The sequence below is a fragment of the Lissotriton helveticus genome, chromosome 7 (genome assembly GCF_964261635.1).
Source record: "Lissotriton helveticus chromosome 7, aLisHel1.1, whole genome shotgun sequence".
Taxonomy (NCBI): domain Eukaryota; kingdom Metazoa; phylum Chordata; class Amphibia; order Caudata; family Salamandridae; genus Lissotriton; species Lissotriton helveticus.
This window is the reverse complement of record NC_136068.1, coordinates 1187015931-1187037646: the sequence shown is the minus strand read 5'-3', so window position 1 is coordinate 1187037646 and position 21716 is coordinate 1187015931. Positions and strand designations below refer to the sequence as shown.

At 47.8% G+C, this 21716-nt stretch overlaps 2 protein-coding genes across 4 annotated transcripts in view; both read right to left on the bottom strand.

Annotated features, from left to right (window-relative positions):
* Window positions 1-21716, bottom strand: part of SMURF2 (SMAD specific E3 ubiquitin protein ligase 2) — a 1185768-nt gene that overhangs the window by 786861 nt on the left and 377191 nt on the right. For all 3 annotated transcript variants that reach the window (XM_078654335.1, XM_078654337.1, XM_078654336.1), the window contains one exon: window positions 11103-11236. In XM_078654335.1, coding sequence (XP_078510461.1) covers window positions 11103-11236 — 134 coding nt within the window. The remainder of the gene's footprint in view (window positions 1-11102; window positions 11237-21716) is intronic.
* The window catches only part of LOC144767301 (uncharacterized), a 38585-nt gene continuing 29938 nt past the window's right edge, over window positions 13070-21716 (bottom strand). The window contains exon 3 of the mRNA XM_078650799.1: window positions 13070-13104. Within this exon, the coding sequence (XP_078506925.1) occupies window positions 13070-13104 (35 nt within the window). The remainder of the gene's footprint in view (window positions 13105-21716) is intronic.

The following is a 21716-nucleotide window of genomic DNA, read 5'->3' as shown; positions in this document are numbered from 1 at the left end:
CCCCCACACAAACAACCCCCCCACACAAACACAACCCCCCCCCACACACACAACCCCCCCGCACATACACAACCCCACACATACACAACCCCCCACACACACAACCCCCCCACACACACACAACCCCCCCACACACACACAACCCCCCCACACACACACAACCCCCCCACACACACACAACCCCCCCACACACACACAACCCCCCCACACACAACCACACACACAACCCCCCCACACACACACAACCCCCCCACACACAACCACACACACAACCCCCCCCACACACACACAACCCCCCCCACACACACACACAACCCCCCCACACACGCACACACACAACCACACACACACAACCACACATACAGGAAATACAACCACACACAAATACAACCACACGTCATTTCCATCACCCTTTGAGTCAGTGGGTGAAATTATCCGCCCCATTGTGAGATTGAGTACTTCGCCATGCCTTGTTTGAGGGACCTAGAAAGAACAGTTTGGGTGACTAGTGGGCGGGAAAGCGACATACACAACCCTCCCACCCACACACACACAACCCCCCACCCACACACAAACAACCCCCACACACACACAAACAACCCCCCCACACACTACCCCCCCCACACACACTACCCCCCCCCACACACACTACCCCCAACACACTACCCCTCCACACACACACACTACCCCCCCACACACTACCCCCCCACACACTACCCCCCACAAACACTACCCCCCACACACACACACTACCCCCCACACACACACTACCCCCCCCACACACACACTACCCCCCAACACACACACACTACCCCCCAACACACACACACTACCCCCCAACACACACACACTACCCCCCAACACACACACACTACCCCCCAACACACACACACTACCCCCCAACACACACACACTACCCCCCAACACACACACACTACCCCCCAACACACACACACTACCCCCAACACACACACACTACCCCCCCCACACACACTACCCCCCACACACACACATTACCCCCCACACACTACCCCCCCCACACACACTACCCCCCCACACACGACCCTCCCACACACACTACCCCCCACACACAGTGTGCAGTTTCATCATAGAGAGCCACACGCACTTGTCTTTGGACACCCTTTCCTTTTTTTGTTATTTCTCTATTTTCTGTTGTATACTTTTTGATGTTACTTCCCTTCGATGAGTCATTGGTTTTAATTCCTTGTACTCACACTTTTTAAGAACTTTCCCTCCCATATTTCTTTTTCCCCCATGCATGGTGACTATTCAAAACCTTGTTATTGGTTGCACTTCCTGTAGTTTCACATTCTTTGAGCTTTTTCATTCCCTGTGCCTCATCTTTCGCATGTATTTATTTATTTACCACACGACGGCGAAGGCTTCCCTCTCGATGGTGCTCCAGCGCTGTTCTCTGGCCAGCAGCCGCCGGCTGATGAAGGCAACGGGAAGATCGATTCCCTCAGGGTTCACTTGTGAGAGAACCGCCCCAATGCCGTGCTCCAAGGCGTCGGTTTGGACCACAAACTCTCGGCTGTAGTCGGGGGCCTGGAGCACAGGGGCGGTGCACATGGCAGTCTTTAGAGCCTCGAAGGCTGTTTGGCACTCTGGGGTCCAGCTCACCTTCTGGGGTAGCCTTTTGGAGGTCAGTTCTGTGAGGGACCCCACAATGCTTCCATAGTCTTTTATGAAGCGCCGATAGTATCCTGTGAGCCCCAGGAAGGCTCGGACGGCTGTTTGGGAGAACGGGGGCTCCCAGGCCCGGATGGCGTCAATCTTTGGCTGGAGGGGAGCCACCAGGCCGCTCCCCACTTGGTGTCCCAGATACGTCACGGACCGTTGGCCGATCTGGCACTTGCTGGCCTTTATTGTTAGTCCGGCCCGTCGGAGGGCCGACAGGACCTCCCGGAGGTGGGTCAGGTGCTCACCCCAGTGGCGGCTGTACACCGCAATGTCGTCTAGATAGGCGGCACTGAATTCTTCTAGTCCGGCCAGTACCCGGTTCACGAGTCTCTGGAAGGTGGCCGGGGCGTTTTTCATGCCGAAGGTTATCACTTTGAAGTGGTAGTGGCCATCAGGGGTCGAGAAGGCCGATCGCTCTTGTGCTCCAGGGGTGAGGCCGATCTGCCAATACCCCGCCGTGAGGTCGAAGATGCTGAGATATTTGGCGGCCCCCAGGCGAGCGATCAGTTCATCCGCCCGGGGGATGGGATGGGCGTCGGTCCGGGTGACTGCATTCAGCCCCCGGTAGTCAACACAGAACCGGAGCTCCGAGGGTGTGCCAGGGACGGTGGCTTTAGGGACCAGGATAACAGGACTGGCCCAGGGACTGTCGGAGGGTTCGACTACCCCCAGAGCTAGCATCTTGGCCACTTCGGATGGAATGCAGGCCCGAACTCGGTCGGGCACTCGGAAAGCTCGGTGTCTTACAGGCGGGTTGTCTCCGGTGTCCACATCATGGACACACCACCGGGTGACTCCAGGGGTGAGGGAAAATAGGTCTGCAAATTGCCCCAGCAGCTCCCGGCAGTCTTGGTGCTGTTCTGGGGTCAGGGTAGAGGAGAGTGTGACCCCTTCGATGGAGCCGTCTTTCTCGGTGATGCTCATGAGATCTGGTATGGGTTCGGAGTCGTCTTCAGCTCCGTCATCGGTCGCTAGCAGCAGACTTAGTTCAGTGCGGGCGAAGTGTGGCTTGAGCCGGTTAGCGTGCAGAACCCGGAGGGGGTTCCGGGGGGATTCCAGGTCCACCAGGTAAGTGACGGGGCTCTTGCGCTCCACCACTTTGAAGGGCCCCGTCCATTTGTCCTGGAGGGCGCAAGGTTCAACCGGGGACATGACCCAGACTTGCTGGCCCGGCGCGAATGCGATGGATGAGGCGTTCTGGTCATACCAGCGTTTCATCTCCTCCTGACTGGCCTCGAGGTTGGCCTCGGCAAGTTCCCGGAAACTTCCGAGTCTGGTTGCGGAGTGTCAGGAGGTACTGGTAGACATCTGGTGGGGCACCCCGGACAGCCGTCTCCCAGCCTTCTTTGACCAGGCTGAGGGGGCCTCGGACCGGGTGCCCATACAATAGTTCGAAGGGGCTGAACCCCAGCGACTTCTGGGGTACCTCTCGATACGCAAACAGGAGGCAGGGCAGCAGGACGTCCCATCTGCGTCGTAGTGGCTCGTCTAAGCCGTTGATCATCCCCTTCAGTGTTCGGTTAAACCGTTCTACAAGTCCATTTCCTTGGGGGTGATACGGGGTGGTGAACTTATATGTGACCCTGCACTGTTGCCACAGGGATCGCATATGCTTGGAGATAAAGTTTGTACCCCGATCACTCACGACTTCTCGGGGGAAGCCGACTCTGGAGAAGATCCCCATCAGGGCTCGGCCTACTACTGGGGCCGTGATGGTTCGGAGGGGAATGGCCTCAGGATAGCGGGTGGCATGGTCCACCAGAACGAGGATGAAGCGGTGCCCCTGAGAGGTGCGGGGGTCCAAGGGCCCCATGATGTCGATCCCCACTCTCTCGAAGGGGGTGGTGACCACAGGAAAGGGCTGGAGTGGGGCCTTGACTTTTCCCCCGCTCTCCCCGCTGGCTTGACACGTCGGACAGGATCGGCAGTGGTTGTGCACATCGTTGCGCATCTTCGGCCAGTAAAAATGGGTCACCAGGCGGCTGTAAGTTTTATCCTGCCCCAGGTGCCCGGCGAGGGGCACGTCGTGGGCCAAGTTCAAGAGGAAGTCTCTGAAACGGAGGGGAACGACCAGTACTCGGCTGGCCCCTAGTTCGGCAACTTTCTCCTCGCTGTAGAGAAGGTCGTGGTCCCAATAGACCAAGTGGGACCCCGAGGGGCCTCCCGCGGCTTGAGTGGCGGCTTGTTGTCGGATTCCCTCGAGGGAGGGACAGGTTTTCTGTTCCTGCCGGAATTGTTTGCGGGTGGGGCCACCTTCTTGGCGCCATTGAGCTAGTTCTGGAAGGTGGCCGAGCTCGGTGAGGTCTTCATAGTTGGGCCCCTGGGGGCCAGGTTCAGGGTCGGCGTCCTCGGGGACGGCAGCCGGTGGCGGTGTGGGCCACTCTGGTTCCTCGGTCGGAGCATCCTCCGGTGGGGCGAAGGCTCGGGCGGACATGGAGCGGGTGGTCGCACAGACCCACTCTGGAAGGCCTAGCATCCCCAGATGCTCTCTCCGCTCGACGCTGGCCCAGGGGGAACTTTCCAGGTCGTTCCCGAGGGGCAGTCCACGGGGGCATCGTCCCGGACGGTCACCTTCAGCATACCAGACACCCCTCCCCATTCGAAGGGGATGCGGGCCGTCTGGCACAAACTCTCGGAGTTGTCCGCCGTCCGCACCGGGCACATGATATTGGGGAGAATTTGCTCTGGGGTCACCAAGTGGCGTCGGACCGCTGTTACGCTGGCTCCAGTGTCTCGGAGGGCTTCGGCCCGGCGGCCGTTGATGGTGACCCATTGGCGATATTTCTGGGTGTTGCCTGGAATTGGGTCTCGGGGGACCATGTCTCGATCACCCAGGCATGCCAAGATCATGGCGGCGGGCTCCCACTCGGCCTGTTCGTGGTCGCTGTCGTCTTCCTCGCCTCTTTCTTCCCCCAGGGCGGCGGCCGCGATCTGGCGGTTGGGAGGACCGGTGGTGCCGGGTCGCTGGTTCATCGGGCAGAGGGGGTCATTCGCGTAGTGACCCTGTCGCTGGCATCTGTGGCACGTCACATTCGGGCGGGGCCCGGGTCGGGCTAGGGGAACCCCCCCTTCGGCCCAGTGCTGGTGAAGTGGAGGTAGGGGAGGACCCCGTGGGGATGTCTCGTCCCCTGCTCTGGCCTCCTCCGCCGCCCCGTGGTCGGTGGATCCCCGGGGATCCCCGGCCGTAGTCTCCCATCGGACTCCGGGGGACTCGGGTGCTCACCCATCTATCCGCCTCGACAGCGAGTTTTCGGGGCTCAGTCAGTTTGCTGTCGGGGAGGTGCTGCCGGAGTTCGATGAAGCAGTTGTTGGACAGATGTTCCCATATAATGAGGTCGACCAACTGCTGGTAGGTGGTGACCTTGCTGCCTTTGATCCACCCCTTGAAGGCTCTGCTGTAAAAGTTCACGTATTCCACCCAAGTGGTACCGGGGATTTTTTTACAGTCTCGGAATCGCTGCCGGTACATCTCGGGGGTGAGTCCATAGCGAGTGAGGAGAGCGGTTTTCATGTGCTCGTACGAGGTCATCTCGGCGTCGGGGAGCTCTAGCAGGGCGTCTCTCCCCTCATTGACGAACTTCCCCCACAGGCCGGCGCCCCAGTCCTTGAGGGGTACTCGATGTGCGGTCATGGCGACCTCGTAGGCTTTGAACCACTGTTGGATGTCGTCGTTCTTGTAATATTCCTTGACGACATCCTTGGGTAGGTGCACCTTTGTGTCCAAGGGCGGGGGCGAGGTCTTGCCCCCGGAGGCGTTGGCATCATTCGTTTTGGCCTTGAGTTCTAGTTCTTTTAGGCCGCGCTCATGCTCGAGCATGAGTCTCTTTTCATCGAGGTATCTTTGTCTCCTCTTCTCTTCCAGGTCTCCTTCTAGCCGTAGTTGCTCGAGTACGATTTTCCTTTCCGCCAGCTGTAGTTCTCCATCCAACCGGAGTCGGGCGAGCTCCAACTCGTGGAGCCGGTTCCTCTCTCTCTCTCGGGCGTCTTCGTGGGGGCTCGTGCCTAGATTGGCGGGTCTCTCCCCCGCTGGGGTCGTGTCGGTCTCCGGGCGTCCGCTCGGGCCCGGGTTGTCTTCATTCCGGGGTGGTGTCTCATCGGCGTCCACCCATGCTTGTAGGGCTGATTTAAAGTCTTCCTTGGTGCTTAGCCCAGTGGTAGCGATGCCCAGATCTTTGCAGAATTGTTTTAATTCTTTGTGACTGTAATCTTACATTTTTTCTTTCTGGAATTCCATAGTCGGTCTTGTCTCTTGCGTAGTCATGGTCGTGGTGTGTTTTTCTCGGTAGTGAGTGAATCACCCTCTGTACGATCTGCGTCGGCTCGGATCCCGTCGCTTGCCACCAATGTTAGAAAGGCGATCCCGGGGGAGGCAGAAGATGTCTGACTGACCACCCCTAGGTCCACCCCTCCGTCGAGAAGTAGCCGAGCGTTATCGAGAGGCCTCCTGGGTGAGGGTCCTCTCCTAGGATCGTACAGCAGGGTAACCACAACATTACAAACGGACACCACACAAGAGGTTAAGTTCTTAGGCTTTATCAAGAATAAAGGTTGCTGGGTCTCAGCGGTATATACAGGCAGATCGAGGGATCTGTAGAGTCTCGTAAAAGGGACAGGGTAGCGGGACAGTCTCGGTATGGATACAGGAAGGGATACCCTGCGCACAGCTCTCAATCCTCGAGCCAGGGGCTCCGAGAGGTCGAGCCGCGGCAGCGCCAGCAGGACTCGACAGGTGGTCTTAACGGAGAGGAGGCTGCGGCAGCGCCAGCAGGCTCTCAAGATGGTTCAGCCGCGGCAGCGCCAGCAGGCTCTCAGGTGGTTCAGCCGCGGCAGCGCCAGCAGGCTCTCAGGTGGTTCAGCCGCGGCAGCGCCAGCAGGCTCCTAGGATGGTACAGCAAAGGTGGGCCGCGGCAGCGCCAGCAGGCTCTCAGGGTCTCTTCAGGTTACAGGCAATGAGTTCTTCTGGTGTTGGCCGTGACAGCGTCAGCAGGGCTTCCAGTCCAGGATACAACTGGTGTCCTACTCCGGGGCTGGCCCAGATATAGGACTGGAGTCCTTTGATGTCCGGACCCTCGCGCCCGGGGGTCAGAGGGGCCGGGATGATGGTGTCCAGACCCCCAGCAGGGGGGTGGAGCCAGTGCCCAGGGAGGCCAGAGGGCGATCGAAACCAGGCGTCGGGGGACGGCTGGAGGGCCATCGAAACTCCCTTTGCTCCGGGATCTGTCGAGTGGCCACTCGACCACCTGGGTGGATCTTGGCCCTCAATGTCTGGGCTTCGCTGGACCTGGGCCGGGGCCGAGGCCACGTGGTCGGGACGTGGTGGGCCCAAGATGGAGTCGGGCGCGGCCTCGTGCTTAGGTCGTGAGGGGCCCATGATGTAGCCAGGCCGGTAGTGGGGGTCCGGGATGGTGACCGGACCAACAATGTTGGGGCGTGCAGTGTCGGGCAAAAGGGCTACCCGATGCTGGGTGGAGGGCCGATGTCGTCCTGGGCCCGCCATGCGGGAGGGGTAGGACCACGCCATGAGGCCGGGTCCAACACACACACATATATATACATATACATATATATATATATATATATATATATATATATATATATATATATATATATATACACATATATATACATATATATATATATATATATATATATACATATATATACATATATACACATATATATACATATATATATATATATATATATATACATATATATACATATATATACATATATATATATATATATATATACATATATATATATATATATATATATATATATACATATATATATATATATATATATGTGCTCGCGTGTAAGGACACGGTCACACTCGCGGGGAGAAACTTGAACTCGCCTTTCTTGCCACAGCGTGCTTGAATAGCTGAGGAGCTCAAGAGAAAGTGATTCAATCCCATTTCGCCGTGGAATTCCTGACGCGTTTCGAAGGCTCCCGCCTTCTCTTCAGAGGATTTGGCGAACTGATGATGGGAATGCAGGTACCAGCCCTGATACTAATCATGGCACGCCCCTGATGGGCAGTCCTAATGTCCCAGTGCCTACTGGGACTGGTAGTCCTGTTTAGTCTTGGCGCCCCATGTGTGGATCGAAGCGGACGAGTGGTCTCCCCTCGCCAACCGAGCGACCTCACGATATCGGAGTAGCAGACGGATATATGCCCGTCAAACTAGCAAGCTGGATGCTTGCCCTAGTCGGCTCCTACCTTGAGGCTGCTTGGCGGTGCTGAGCGTATATGCAGGGGCTCTGCTCGCTCGTTACCATCATGCCGCTGCTGCACTCTTCTGGCGGGTGCGGTAAAAGGATGGTGATGGTTCCATCCACATATGTGTGCTCGCGTGTAAGGACACGGTCACACTCGCGGGGAGAAACTTGAACTCGCCTTTCTTGCCACAGCGTGCTTGAATAGCTGAGGAGCTCAAGAGAAAGTGATTCAATCCCATTTCGCCGTGGAATTCCTGACGCGTTTCGAAGGCTCCCGCCTTCTCTTCAGAGGATTTGGCGAACTGATGATGGGAATGCAGGTACCAGCCCTGATACTAATCATGGCACGCCCCTGATGGGCAGTCCTAATGTCCCAGTGCCTACTGGGACTGGTAGTCCTGTTTAGTCTTGGCGCCCCATGTGTGGATCGAAGCGGACGAGTGGTCTCCCCTCGCCAACCGAGCGACCTCACGATATCGGAGTAGCAGACGGATATATGCCCGTCAAACTAGCAAGCTGGATATACATATATATATATACACACACATATATATATATATATATATATATATACATATATATACATATATATATATACACATGTGTTATGTGTTGCAATTAATATTAGGTGATGAAACAAAGTTTATTGGTAACCGAAAGGATGTTAAGTAAAATGGACGAATTAGTCTGTGACAGGTGCTGCACAGGTGGAGGGCTGCGGGTGGGGGGGGTCCACAAACGCTCCCCATCATTGAGGACTTGGTCCTTACACCTCATATTGGGTGGAGGGGTGGGGCGGGGTGTGGGTGGGGGTTTGGGGGGGGTGGAGGGTGGCGGGGGTTGGAAGGGGAAAAAATACATTCCATGAGTATACTTTCATTGTGAAGTATGATAAACAGGGGTCTGTGGCACGGGACTTTGGGTGCAACGGTATCATGAGGACAGATGGCGAATAGAGGTATTAGAATCGGCTCCCTGAATGTCAGGGGGCTGAATCATCTTAACAAAAGGCAGCGCGTGGCGAGTGAGCTGCAAATGCTCCAGTGTGATTTGATTTGTCTCCAGGAAACCCATATAGCATGGTCTAAGAGAAAAGTATTATCAGAGTTGGGGTATATGGTTCTGGTGTGCACTGAACAAGCTATTACATCTAGGGAAGTGGCAATTTTGGCAAAAAAACTGATTGCTAGTACATGTCGTACATTAACTGATAAATATGGGAGATGGGTCATAGCTGAATGTGTCAGTGGGATGTTAAAATTTACAATTTGTTCTATATATGGCTCGAATCATGATGAGGCACTTGTTCTAGAGTCACTTAATGTTGAATTGTCACTATGGCCAACTCCATTGATAGATAGTCTGTGGAGACTTAAATATTCATCTTGCCTCTAACTCTGAAGGAGATTTGAATTATAGGTACACTGGTAGAAAGCCAAAAGTATTTAAGGCGCTTCGATCTTTTACGCAGGCACATGGTCTAGTTGACGCTTGGGCTACCTTGAGGGGGGACGACCCTGGATGTACTTTCTATTCATGTCCACATCAAAAATTGGTGAGGTTGGACTATTTATTTGCGCCGTATCATCTTTTGAAGGATGCTCAAATTCAAGTGTATCCAAGAGTCACTTCAGACCACGGCCCGTTGGTATTAACCTTTTCTGCAATTCCTATGCAGTCCTCTCAGATTCCTAGTGTTTTCAGTTTCCCCTCGCCTACTTTCTTAAAGACTGCCTCAGGGTGTTAAATAGGGTATTTAGTATAGCATAAAGCGGGCTGGAGTAGCAGGAGACTGCAAACCATCTCTCACTCGTACCCAATTATTTGCATCAAAGCATTATCATTTTAAGCTCTGTATTGTAGTCCTTCTTATGACGAAGTGACAATATTGCCTCTGCTCATTAGTAAAATACCTACTTGTTTAAAAGACTGGTTTTCTGCTTTCCAGGTTCTAAGGTAGGGGGGGCGTGGAGGTACAAGTGGGGGAGGCGGTCCAATTCTGGTTGGTTGGCACTATACAAAAATTGACAAATGAGGTCTTGATGCACAATTGTGGAGTCTGACGAATTTGGCAACTTATCACAATGGAGCTGCTCATATGACCGGCAGGGGAGTACCATCATTAGTTTGGTAAACCAGGCCCAGATGTAGAAAAGTGGGCATACAAATCAGATACAAACTCTCAAAAGCAAGTCCATTTATCGGAGAACACTAAGGAACTGGATTGACCAACTTCACCACGCTGTTACAATCCTGCACTGATTCGTAATTAGAAGGTCTTATTCAATCGTCTGCCACTACTTGTCATTCAGATAGCTTTTACCCCTAATTCCTGCCTTCACAGACCACTTACCCATGATGCAGTAGTGATTTAAATACTGTAGAAATCCAAGCTTCTGCCTGCAGAAATGCATGTTATTGCAAAGCTTAACACTATTAATCTTATCTGGACTTTAAGAAGATCTGAAAGTTAATATTTCCAAATCAGGTGCTTTAGAGCCTATTTAGTGCAGAGTTGACCTCGGTGATACAGGCCCTCTTTACAGAGAACGAAGGAGCAAAAGAAAGGCCTGCACATAAGGCAGATCTAAGAACACACACAATAGGAATTCTACATGTTGCTTAAGTGCCATTTTCTCAGAAAATGGTACTTCATCGAAATCCTAATCCAATTCCAATCACAATATCGTGCACTTCATGTAGATGTACAATAGTTTCACACTGCTAAATCCAGATCTAAATAACTAAAGGACAGTTACAGTGAAAGGTGAGCCAGTGTAGATCTTTACACCACACAACACATTCTATTGCTCTGGTTAACTTTTCTGCCATCGCTCTATACCCACACCCTAAGTGCAGTGGAAAAATGTCGATGCTGTGCTATATAAAAACAATAAAGTTTACTTGGACGCAGAGAAGTCCACAACCTTAGACTATTGTATTGTTCCGAAAACAGCGTGATCTTATGCAAACTAAACTAAAAACACTTGAAGATTTCAGATAAAATGTTTGCACCTTTACAACTATCATCGTGCATCGTACACAAAGAAACAAATGCAGAGTGGATGGGATGTATCAAACTTCAGCAGTCAAAATGGAAAACTGCACTCTTAAAGTGCACTTATTAAGGAATCATACTTTATTATTTGTGAAAGTTGCAAACGTCTACTTACAACCAGTATCTTTGAGGCGATTGATTGCACTGCAAAGGAGACGCACGCAGCCCAGGAATCCGGCACCTTGTTTTTTATGGATTTTCTTATGATTCCAAACACTGATTGTGATTGAATCAGACTTCCCAATATATCTAGAGGATAAAAGTAAAAAGTTAAATAATTAACAACTTTTATTTGCTAATCTTACCAATGCTTTATGACGTTTAAGAAGGTAGAATACTGTTAACTTTCATGACAGGCAGCATTACTAGCGTGGCAAAATGTGGCGACAATTAAGACTCTTCATATTGGCAAGTTCAAAAACTGCCTTATAACAGACTTACTCCTAGAACTAATGTTCACCCCATGAGGGTGTGTTGAGGCTATTGAGAGTTAAAGCATATTATTTCCAAATTCACTTTTTCTCTTTTTTTAATCAAACTCAGATGTTGCAAAGGCTGCGTGGACCTGCTAGGATTAAACAGATCTCTGCAGAGGATGCATTAGTCCACTGAGCTACCATAACGAGCTCCCAGACCCGGGTATTCTATTTCGTATAGCTTTTGAACAAATAAAACCACATGTTTAAACTCGTCCTGAACTTCTGATAGTATAATTTATAATATATGAAGGATGTTCCTTTTTAGGTCTCGCCTGAGCCAGCGCATGCGCTGTCTCGCAAGAATTTTAGTAGGTGTGCTTCAGAAAATGCTACCACACGCTTTTGCTTGTGGCTGCCTAGAGCTTGCGGTTATGCGCGCTCGTGCGCACTTACGAGCACCCTCGTCATGCTCATTAAGTGCATCGCTCGCAGCGTGCGATCACTTTCACGACCACATTTTACTGGCCTTCACACAATCAGACCCTTTATTTTCACTGGCTTTTCCAGCCTTAACACATTCCCTTCGTCCCTCCTGGTGCGTATCAGCTAAACAAGTTGTATTCGATCTTAATTCATTGAATCCCATCACGGAGGATGTAACAGACAAAGCCAGCTATTCCATAGGTAAGGTAAAGAGCAGTTTTAGCGTGATATCTATGCACGAAATCAAAAAATCTAAATGTGCGTAGTTTAAAATCAAAGAGCGCTCCAGCAACCAAAATATATATAAATATATATATAAGAGAGACAGAGAGAGAGAGAGAGAGAGACAGAGAGAGAGACAGAGACAGAGACAGAGAGAGAGACAGAGAGAGAGACAGAGACAGAGACAGAGACAGAGACAGAGACAGAGAGAGAGAGAGAGAGAGAGAGAGAGAGAGAGAGAGAGAGAGAGAGAGAGAGAGAGAGAGAGAGAGAGAAAAGTTTGGGTCAATATTTGCAAACTGGGCACTAGAACGAATCTATTTTGAAAGACCACTCTTTACCATCAACTTCCCTGACGTAAGCATCGTCCATATCGAGCTCAATATTTGCTTGCAGGTTTGTTAGGTGACACATTCAGTCTATACTTTATTTTTAGCCAACATCATGTAGCATCCTGGGACTTGTAGTGTTCCTTCTGGTATTTCGGGAACCAATTCCAAAAACGTGTAGGGTTATATCTGAAGAGGTTTCAGACATTTAATCTGCCTTCGAGCACACGAGCAAAGATAACAAAGAACTGCCCTGTTTAACAAGGTAAACAACAAAAGAGGAATGCCAACACTGATACATAATTTCTAAACAACTAAATTCACAATGTACAGATACCAAATCAATACAAACAGGTGCTAATCAATAGCTATTTATTTTGAAATATTTTTTATATATACGCACATTTTTTCAAATAAATGCAGTGGTTCAAAAACACAACTTTAAGAAGAAAAATCAAAATGAAGACGCAACAGGTAAGATAAAAACCTCATACATACTATCATTCATAATTCTTCAAACATATCACAATCGCACAATCGCAAAACGTCTATCCGTTTCTACAAGTGGATTTCTACACAAAAGCGGATTCAAGACGCTATTTACCTGATAATCGGGGGAGATCACGGAATCAATTTATAACTTTCTCCGACACATCATCCTCTTCTGCAGGTGAAAGCGATAACAGCAACAGTAGACCCAACAGAAACAGGATGATTCAGAAAAGGGGGTGGTGATGAACAGAGTGTCTGAATTAAGCAGACCACTCTTACCCAGTCCAAAGATCAGGGCTTGATCCATCACCGTTTTTTAGCTCACTGCACCATCCCAGCTCAGAACCTGGCTACATGCAAATTAGTTCCTGTCCCAGTGCATGATCGGAACAGGGCAAACCAAACTACCAAGCCAATTCTTATACTGGGAAGGAAACAAGCTTCCGGGGACCGGTTTCTGGCATTTCAGCCGTCGTCGGCCCGGCTTGCTTGAATCCTGATGGTGCAATGAGCAAGGGACTCACATCTGAGTATACCCTTCCACGCTTATGGTGGACAAAATGATTCAGAAAAGGGGGTGGTGATGAACAGAGTGTCTGAATTAAGCAGACCACTCTTACCCAGTCCAAAGATCAGGGCTTGATCCATCACCGTTTTTTAGCTCACTGCACCATCCCAGCTCAGAACCTGGCTACATGCAAATTAGTCTGTTCCTGTCCCAGTGCATGATCGGAACAGGGCAAACCAAACTACCAAGCCAATTCTTATACTGGGAAGGAAACAAGCTTCAGGGGACCGGTTTCTGGCATTTCAGCCGTCGTCGGCCCGGCTTGCTTGAATCCTGATGGTGCAATGAGCAAGGGACTCACATCTGAGTATACCCTTCCACGCTTATGGTGGACAAAATGATTCAGACAACAACAACAGGGCTCTACTTCAAATTCTTTTTAAGGGAGAGGCCAATCCAGACCAAGAGCAAGGACAAGATATACACAACCGTGGGAAATGACAACTCGCCGCCAACATTACAAAAACTAGCGAGGTCCCCGATTTTCAACCTTTCCCCAAGAATTCTTACAGATGCAGAAGAGAGTGTACTTGCAAAAGGATTGTCATTCGTGCCAACCAAAAAAACTGATTTTGTAAAGATGAAAACAGAATTCATTGAAGTCTGTCGAAAACTACGACTGACTATGTTTTTCGCTGATAGTACATCCAAAATGCCATCTGAAGTGACTGGGCTACGTAATAAATCTACCTTCTGTCCTCCAGGCAATAAAATACCCAAAGAAATAATGTTGTTCGAAAAGACTGTTTTGTCTGCAATTTCTGACATGGAAAAACAAAAGAAAGTTTGTCAAACAAAACATCTCAAAGGAACAGACTATTGCTTTATCCACCTTACGGAATGACCCCACAATTACTATAAAGCAAGCAGATAAAGGTGGGTCCATTGTTGTTTGGGATACCACGCAATACACCGCAGAAGTAAAGAGGCAACTCAATGACCAGGCATGTTATCGTAAAATTGCTAAAGATCCAACGATTGAACTGCAGAACCAGCTATTTTCCATTATACAGGAAGGGTTCGAACAAGGCTTTGTAGGCCCAAAGGAATATGAATTTCTACGAAATAAACACCCGAAGACACCTATGTTTTACATCTTACCAAAGATTCATAAAAACTAAACAAACCCCCCGGGAAGACCTATTGTGGCAGGGTGCGACTCACTGCTCGAACCTATCGCTAAATATGTGGACGTTTTTTTGAAGGAATTTATGAATCTTGTGGTCTCATACTTACACGATACCACCGACTTCATCAATAAACTTGATAATGTCAACTTCAATAGAGGGACTGATTTATTAGTTACAATGGATGTAACTTCACTTTACACCTCAATTCCCCAGGATGAAGCAGTAGCAGTACTTTCCCACTATCTGGATTTAAGAGTCCGACCGGTACAGGTACAGGTACCAACTCAGTTTTTAGTAGAATTGGCATCCTTTGCCCTTAGAAAGAACCACTTCTGCTTCGGCAAGGATTTCTTTTTCCAAACGAAGGGGGTGGCGATGGGGTGCCCTTTTGCCCCGGAGCTGGCTGTTTTATTCATGTCCCTATTTGAAGATACATTTGTTCATAATGACAATCCATTTAAAGAACACATTGGAACATGGCTACGTTTCATAGATGACGATTTTTGACTTGAACAGGTGGTGAGGAGAAACTTCTACTCTTCCACAAATGGCTAAATGCCAGGACAGCTGATATCCAGTTCAGCATTTCGTACTCGGCCAACAAAATACTGTTCCTAGATGTGGAGGTGTTTCCTGCTGAAGGCAAAATAGCCACTTCACTCTTTACGAAGGCAACAGATAGAAATAAGGCATTAATGTTTTCAAGCAACCACCCGCGAAGCATGAAAGAGAACCTGCCTTACTGCCAATTTTTGCGTATTCGGAGAAATTGTTAGTTTAATGAAGATTTCAATTTGCATGCTGGGAACTTGATAACTAAATTATGCGATCGTGGTTATCCTAGAAAATTGGTGCGAAATGCTAAGAAAAGAGCGAGATGGACCCCCAGAGAGTACCTTTTAGAACGCAGAATTAAACCTCAAATGAAACGCCAAGTTTGCGTTACCACATTTTGTCCCAACTCCAATAAATTAAAAAAAATCATTGGACAAAATTGGCACCTCATAAAAAACTTGGAAGAAAGTCTACGTGAACCACCTCTTTTTGCAATAAAAAAAAGAGAGCAACATTGCGAATCACGTAGTGCGAGCGGCAGCCCCGAGGGAAGTCCGATCGTCAAGTTTGATACGGCTGTATCAGGCTTGAATGAATTATCTGAAATTTATAAACTATATAGCCCTGTTTGTTCCTTGCCTGTCAGCTGATACCCGTCAGTCCTCTTCACGTCCCCCAACCATTGGGACTCTGACAATATATCAACCCCCAACCTAGGAATTAATCTTCCCCTGTTTCTCCATTAAATTGCCCTCGGGTACCACAATTTTCATTTTTCTGAGGTGTGCACCCTCGATGCCGTTTTCTACGGCCTCAAATCCTGTCCCAAAGACTCTACAGGTAAATGCCCTCCAAACGCGTTAATTAGATACCGTTCTTAAATGCCAGGACATTTTAGCACTAAGACTCCCGTTTCGTTTATCATTTCCAGCAATTAATTGCATACTCGAAACGAACACAGAATTGTGTAAAGCCCCGTTCAGCAGAGGCCCGGCGCCCGGCACATCCTGATACAGAGTGCAAGTAGGTGCTCATGTTTTAATTTTCACATCGAAAAATGTTATTGACGTTTGAACAATCGTTCCTCTAAAACGCAACGTTACTTACACCCCTTAGGAACAACCAAAAATCAAGAGGTGGCGCCCCAGGCCCCCACAAGCCAGGCGCTCCGCGCCCAACTGAGTATCAATAAGTAAGTGCAGACATGTTCATTGGCCTGTAGAGCATTGTGAGGCGTCCGCTTTAGACTTTTTCAGTAAATATTAAAACCATATGTCTGTTGACATTTCAGCTCTGGCGACAGTCAACAAACCATACTGAAATCCACAATCTATTCGAAAACGCTCTGCCTGATAACCACGTGAGTGAAGCTCCCATTAATGTTAATAAACAGTATCACAACACAAACATTGGGAAGAAACAGACATTATATCACTGCTTTTATTGCAGAACACAAGGAGTCCCACAAGAGACTGAATACACGAAGTTTCAAATTGAGCAACAAGGTAATGACAATTGAAGCTGAACCAAGTTAGTGACAACAGTAGGAAGGGTCCAATTTTTTAATACGCCCCCTGCTTATATTTACATAGGTACCCAGCCCCGAAGCCCTGAGGAAGAGCCTGAACAAGCAGAGAGACAGGCTCAGAAACGCGTCGGCTTACAGGCTTCTCATTCGTTTTAAATTCGAATGTCTTTTGGTTGCGCATAAGGCTTTGCTTTGAACACAATCAAACATAAACTGAATTTGCATTGTAACATTTGCCTTTGCGCCTATCAGGTCGGAATATTGATAAATAAGTCTCTCAGTGACCTGATATAGAAATTGTGGACAGGGTACTTCCACAAAAGAAAAAATCCTATTTATTGAAATCTTAGGTTGAAATCGTTATGAATGTTTCACACTTTTGTTGTAATGTATAGCAATGTATGTTTGTATTCACATGTAAATATATGTGTCTATGTGCAGGACAGTGAGTAATCCTTCGGACTGTCATAATTAAGTATAAACTGAAATCATTTTTCTCCTTTACCTATTTACAATAAAAAATGCATATCTAAGGATTAAATACCTCTGTATATGCCTCTGCTCTAAATAAAAAAGATAGCAGATTAAAAACTTGTGACCGGGTCTTCTTCCTTTTCTCAATCAAATCCTGTCACAGCGTTACGCTATTGACTACACCACCCATGATCCCTAGTATCAGGAAACACGTACTGAGATTCCTGGGTCTCGATGATCGTCGAGACTACATTACCCGCAACTGACTGCGTGAACGTTTGCGCAGCATCAGTCACCCTGATTGATTCTAGGACCCGGCTGTTTCTTTTGGTACACCTACCGGTAAGAGCTGTCTTCTCCCCTATTTTCTTGGTTGTCCCGCGATCTGGCTAAAAGCACCCTGCTAACGGATTCGTTTTTCCGACTAGCCTCCTGCTTGAGTATTCGCGTGTTTGGATCACGTCGGAGCTTCTGGCTACATTCTGCCTTCGCTTGTATGATGGCCCGCTACTAATCCGGTAAGAAGAGGCTACGTTTTGATCATATGTCTTATAGATCTTGGTGAACCGGCCTCTGCTAAAACGGTACACCTAGGTGTTTTATTTATATCCGCAGGGCCCTTTAATACGTTAAATCACACCTCTTTTGATATAAAGACTACACAACAACAAGACGCCAAGCATGGTGCTCTCCCGCCCGTTTTAGAGGTAAGGCAATTTGTTTGCCATCTCTGCCTTTGTGCACCACGACAAGGACTGAAGGGCATTAAATGAGTATACTAAATCTTACTTTCCCACTTTTTGTCTTCCCTTCTTTCACCCCGCTTTACAGGAGGTTTCCTTTACCTGAAAATCTGTTAAAAAGATTAATTGGTAAGCCGATTGAATACTAAGGTGCTGTAGTGCTCATTTTGAATCTTGATTTTTTTAAAGTGAGAGATTAGACTTGTGTTTCTTTTCTTTTCTAGAGAGCTTTTTGGGCCTGATGAGAATCCTTTCATCTACAAGGATTCGAAACGCGTAGGCCCGTTGGTCTGCTTCTTGACATCTGGGTGCTAAATGGTTTCGCATGTGGACTGATTTCTTTACACTTTAAAGTAGATAATTGTGATTTCGATCTCTTGATTCATAAATGAATTGTATGTAGTGTATGGTCTAAAACTTTAGGAAAGTTCATTTGAATTGTACAAGCAGACCTAGTACTGCACCAACTGGTTTATTGATCCTCCAGTGTGTGGAGTACTTTGTGCGATTGTTAGAATGTAAGAGGTGCGATTGTGATATGTTTGAAGAATTATGAATGATAGTATGTATGAGGTTTTTATCTTACCTGTTGCGTCTTCATTTTGATTTTTCTCCTTAAAATTGTGTTTTTGAACCACTGCATTTATTTGAAAAAATGTGCGTATATATAAAAAATATTTCAAAATAAATAGCTATTGATTAGCACCTGTTTGTATTGATTTGGTATCTGTACATTGTGAATTTAGTTGTTTAGAAATTATGTATCAGTGTTTGCATTCCTCTTTTGTTGTTTAGCTATTTGGCTCAGCCTCACTGATTAGAGCCTACCCCAATTGTTACTACTGTTTAACAAGGTAGCCTTCTCCAGGTGTTTAATTAAATAAAGAAATTCACATGTAAACTGCGCTTGGCTAGTAAAATATAAATTGTTTTATTGCCCCAAGAGAAGCTAAAAGAAAGGGGCTGCAATGTAAATTCTGCCTATTTCGGTCTGGTGCTTGCACCATGGTTGTCAGGAGCTGCTGGGTTATGAGAGGAAAAAGTAAAGTTATGGTTGCAGTGCTCTCTGTAATGTACCCTAAACCACACACTAAATTGTTCATTGTGTTAACACTGGTCAGCTGTTTTGTGGCTGTAGAAAGAGAGGCCACGTGACTGTGGAAGCATCTTGCACCAAATGGCGTCAGTAATAGCCCTGTTGCTAAGAGAAAGGGAGCGCCTGAATGGTGAAATGTCATTTGGCCGAGTAGTCCCAAAGTCTTGCAAAGTGATGTTGCAAAAGGCAAGAGCTGGAGGAAGGTGCCTCATGACATTGGCCACACTTGGCAGCTATTTTGTTTTGCCTTCAGCCTTTGCATCTATGTACGTCTGCTACCGAACCGGTAATCATTTGATAGTTTTTCCGGATTCCTGTCCTTTTAACGCTAACTCACCCTGTCCCATAATTGTGTGCAGTTAGTTCCTTCGATTCTGTTTAATGTAAAATGCCTTTCATCTTGGTTCATTAATGCGTTTGACTGGTTTGTCGCTGCCAGCGCTGTTCTTTGGCATCAGGCATCACAGAACTCAAACAATGATTTAATATATCAATGGGTAACATGCTAAGGGCAGAATATTCAAAATGGCGCATGAATATTAACGACCTTGGCGGGCGCTCATGTGTGCGGACGCAGCAGATGGGGCTGTTTTTTTTTTTTTTTTTAATAGTTGAATACGTCCTTACGTTTAGGTCTAATAAATTCACATCTCTTATCATTTCTACGCTTAACCTGCTGCTTACGTTGTTTGCAAGTAATAACTTGACAGTAATTCTGCAGGGTCCCAAAAGCGAGACCTATTGGCTATGCCAATGCTTGTTATGTATTGATGCATTTACAATACCACAGCTAATAATTGAGTGCCACAAAAAAATCGCATACACCTGGTTTCTTTTTAAATGTGTATGTGCCAAGAGGAAAATGCTACTTACCAGTATGCATCTGTTCTTGGCATGTAGGGCTGCTGACATGCATAGATCGCCGCCTAGTGTTGGGTCTGGATGTTTGCACCTTGTTGTCCTGGAAGAGTCTTCGAAGTATCACGAGATAGGTGACTCCTCCCCTGGACTACAGTGCGCATGGGTATCCTCTCCATCTTCAGATTGTTTTTCGTCATTGTGGCAAAGATGGAGTATAGAAAAGTAAGAGATGACCATGTAAATGTATGTAGAAAAGATTACTGCAGCTGTGACAGGCACGGGGAGGAGGGTGGGCGATATAAATGTCAGCAGCCCTACATGCCAAGAACAGATGCATACTGGTAAGTAGCATTTTCCGTTCGAGGCATGTGGCTGCTGAATTCATATCTTAGCATAGACTGCATAGCAGTATCTCCTCTAGCTGTGGTCATCTGTACCAGCTGCAGCAGTTTGAAAAAGTTTTAAGTACAGCCTGGCCTACAGCAGCTTGCTGCTTTGCTTGCACATCCACACAGTAGTGTTTAGTAAAAGTGGGTATGGTAGACCATGTAGCCGCCCTACATATGTCTTCTAGGGGAATATTTCCTAGGAAAGCCATGGATGCCCCCATTTTACGCGTTGAGTGGGCTTTTGGGGGGACTGTTAGAGTGCGCTTGGCCTTTTGATAGCATATTTGAATGCATTTAACTATCCATCTGGCTATTCCTGTTTTTAAATGGGATTACCCTTATGTTGTGGAGAAAAAGCAACAAATAGTTGCTTTGTCTTCCTGAATGGTTTAGTTCTGTCAACGTAATATAGGAGAGCCCTTCTTACATCTAGTGTGTGTAGGGCTCTTTCAGCCACTGACTGCGGGTTTTGGAAGAAAACTGGCAATTCTATTGACTGATTGATGTGGAAAGTGGATATAACTTTTGGCATAAACTTAGGGTTAGTACGAAGCACTACCTTATTGTGGTGAATTTGCATGAAAGGTTCCTGAATGGTTAGTGCCTGTAGCTCACTCACTCGCCTGAGGGAGGTAATGGCAATGAAAAATGCCACCTTCCATGTTAAGAATTGTAATTCACATGAATGGAGTGGTTCGAAAGGTGGCCCCATAAGTCTGGTAAGTACTACGTTTAAGTTCTATGCTGGCAAAGGTGGATGTTTTGGAGGGATAATTCTTTTAAGTCCTTCCATAAAAGCTTTGATAGGTGGTATTCTGAACAGGGACACGTGTTGTCGGTTTTGGAGATATGCTGTTATAGCAGCAAGTTGTAGCCTTATGGAAGAGTATGCCAGATTGCATCTTTGAAGATGTAACAAGTAACAGATTATGTTTTGAATGGATGCATCAAATGGATTGATTTGGTTATTATTGCAAAAAATTACAAATCTTTTCCATTTAGCTGCGTAGCATGCTCTAGTAGTTGGGCGCCTTGCTTCCTTGATAATGTTCATACAGTCTGGAGGCAAGTTAAGATATCCAAACTCTAAGACTTCAGGAGCCAGATCGTTAGGTTAATCTGATTGGGATCTGGGTGCCTGATTTCTCCATGCTTCCGAGTTAATAGCTGTGGCGACAGGCGCAGTCTTTGATGGGGAACTACTGAGAGTTCTAGGAGCGTTGTGTACCATGGCTGTCTTGCCCATGTGGGAGCAACCAGGATCATTGTGAGTGACTGTTGCCTGAGTTTGTGTGCCACTAATGGAATCAGTGGTGTTGGTGGAAAAGCGTACGCAAATCTGTCTGACCAGTTCATCCATATCGCATTGCCTTGTGACAACGGGGGTGGGAACCTGGCGGCAAAGGACTGGCATTTTGAGTTTTCTTTTGTGGCAAACAG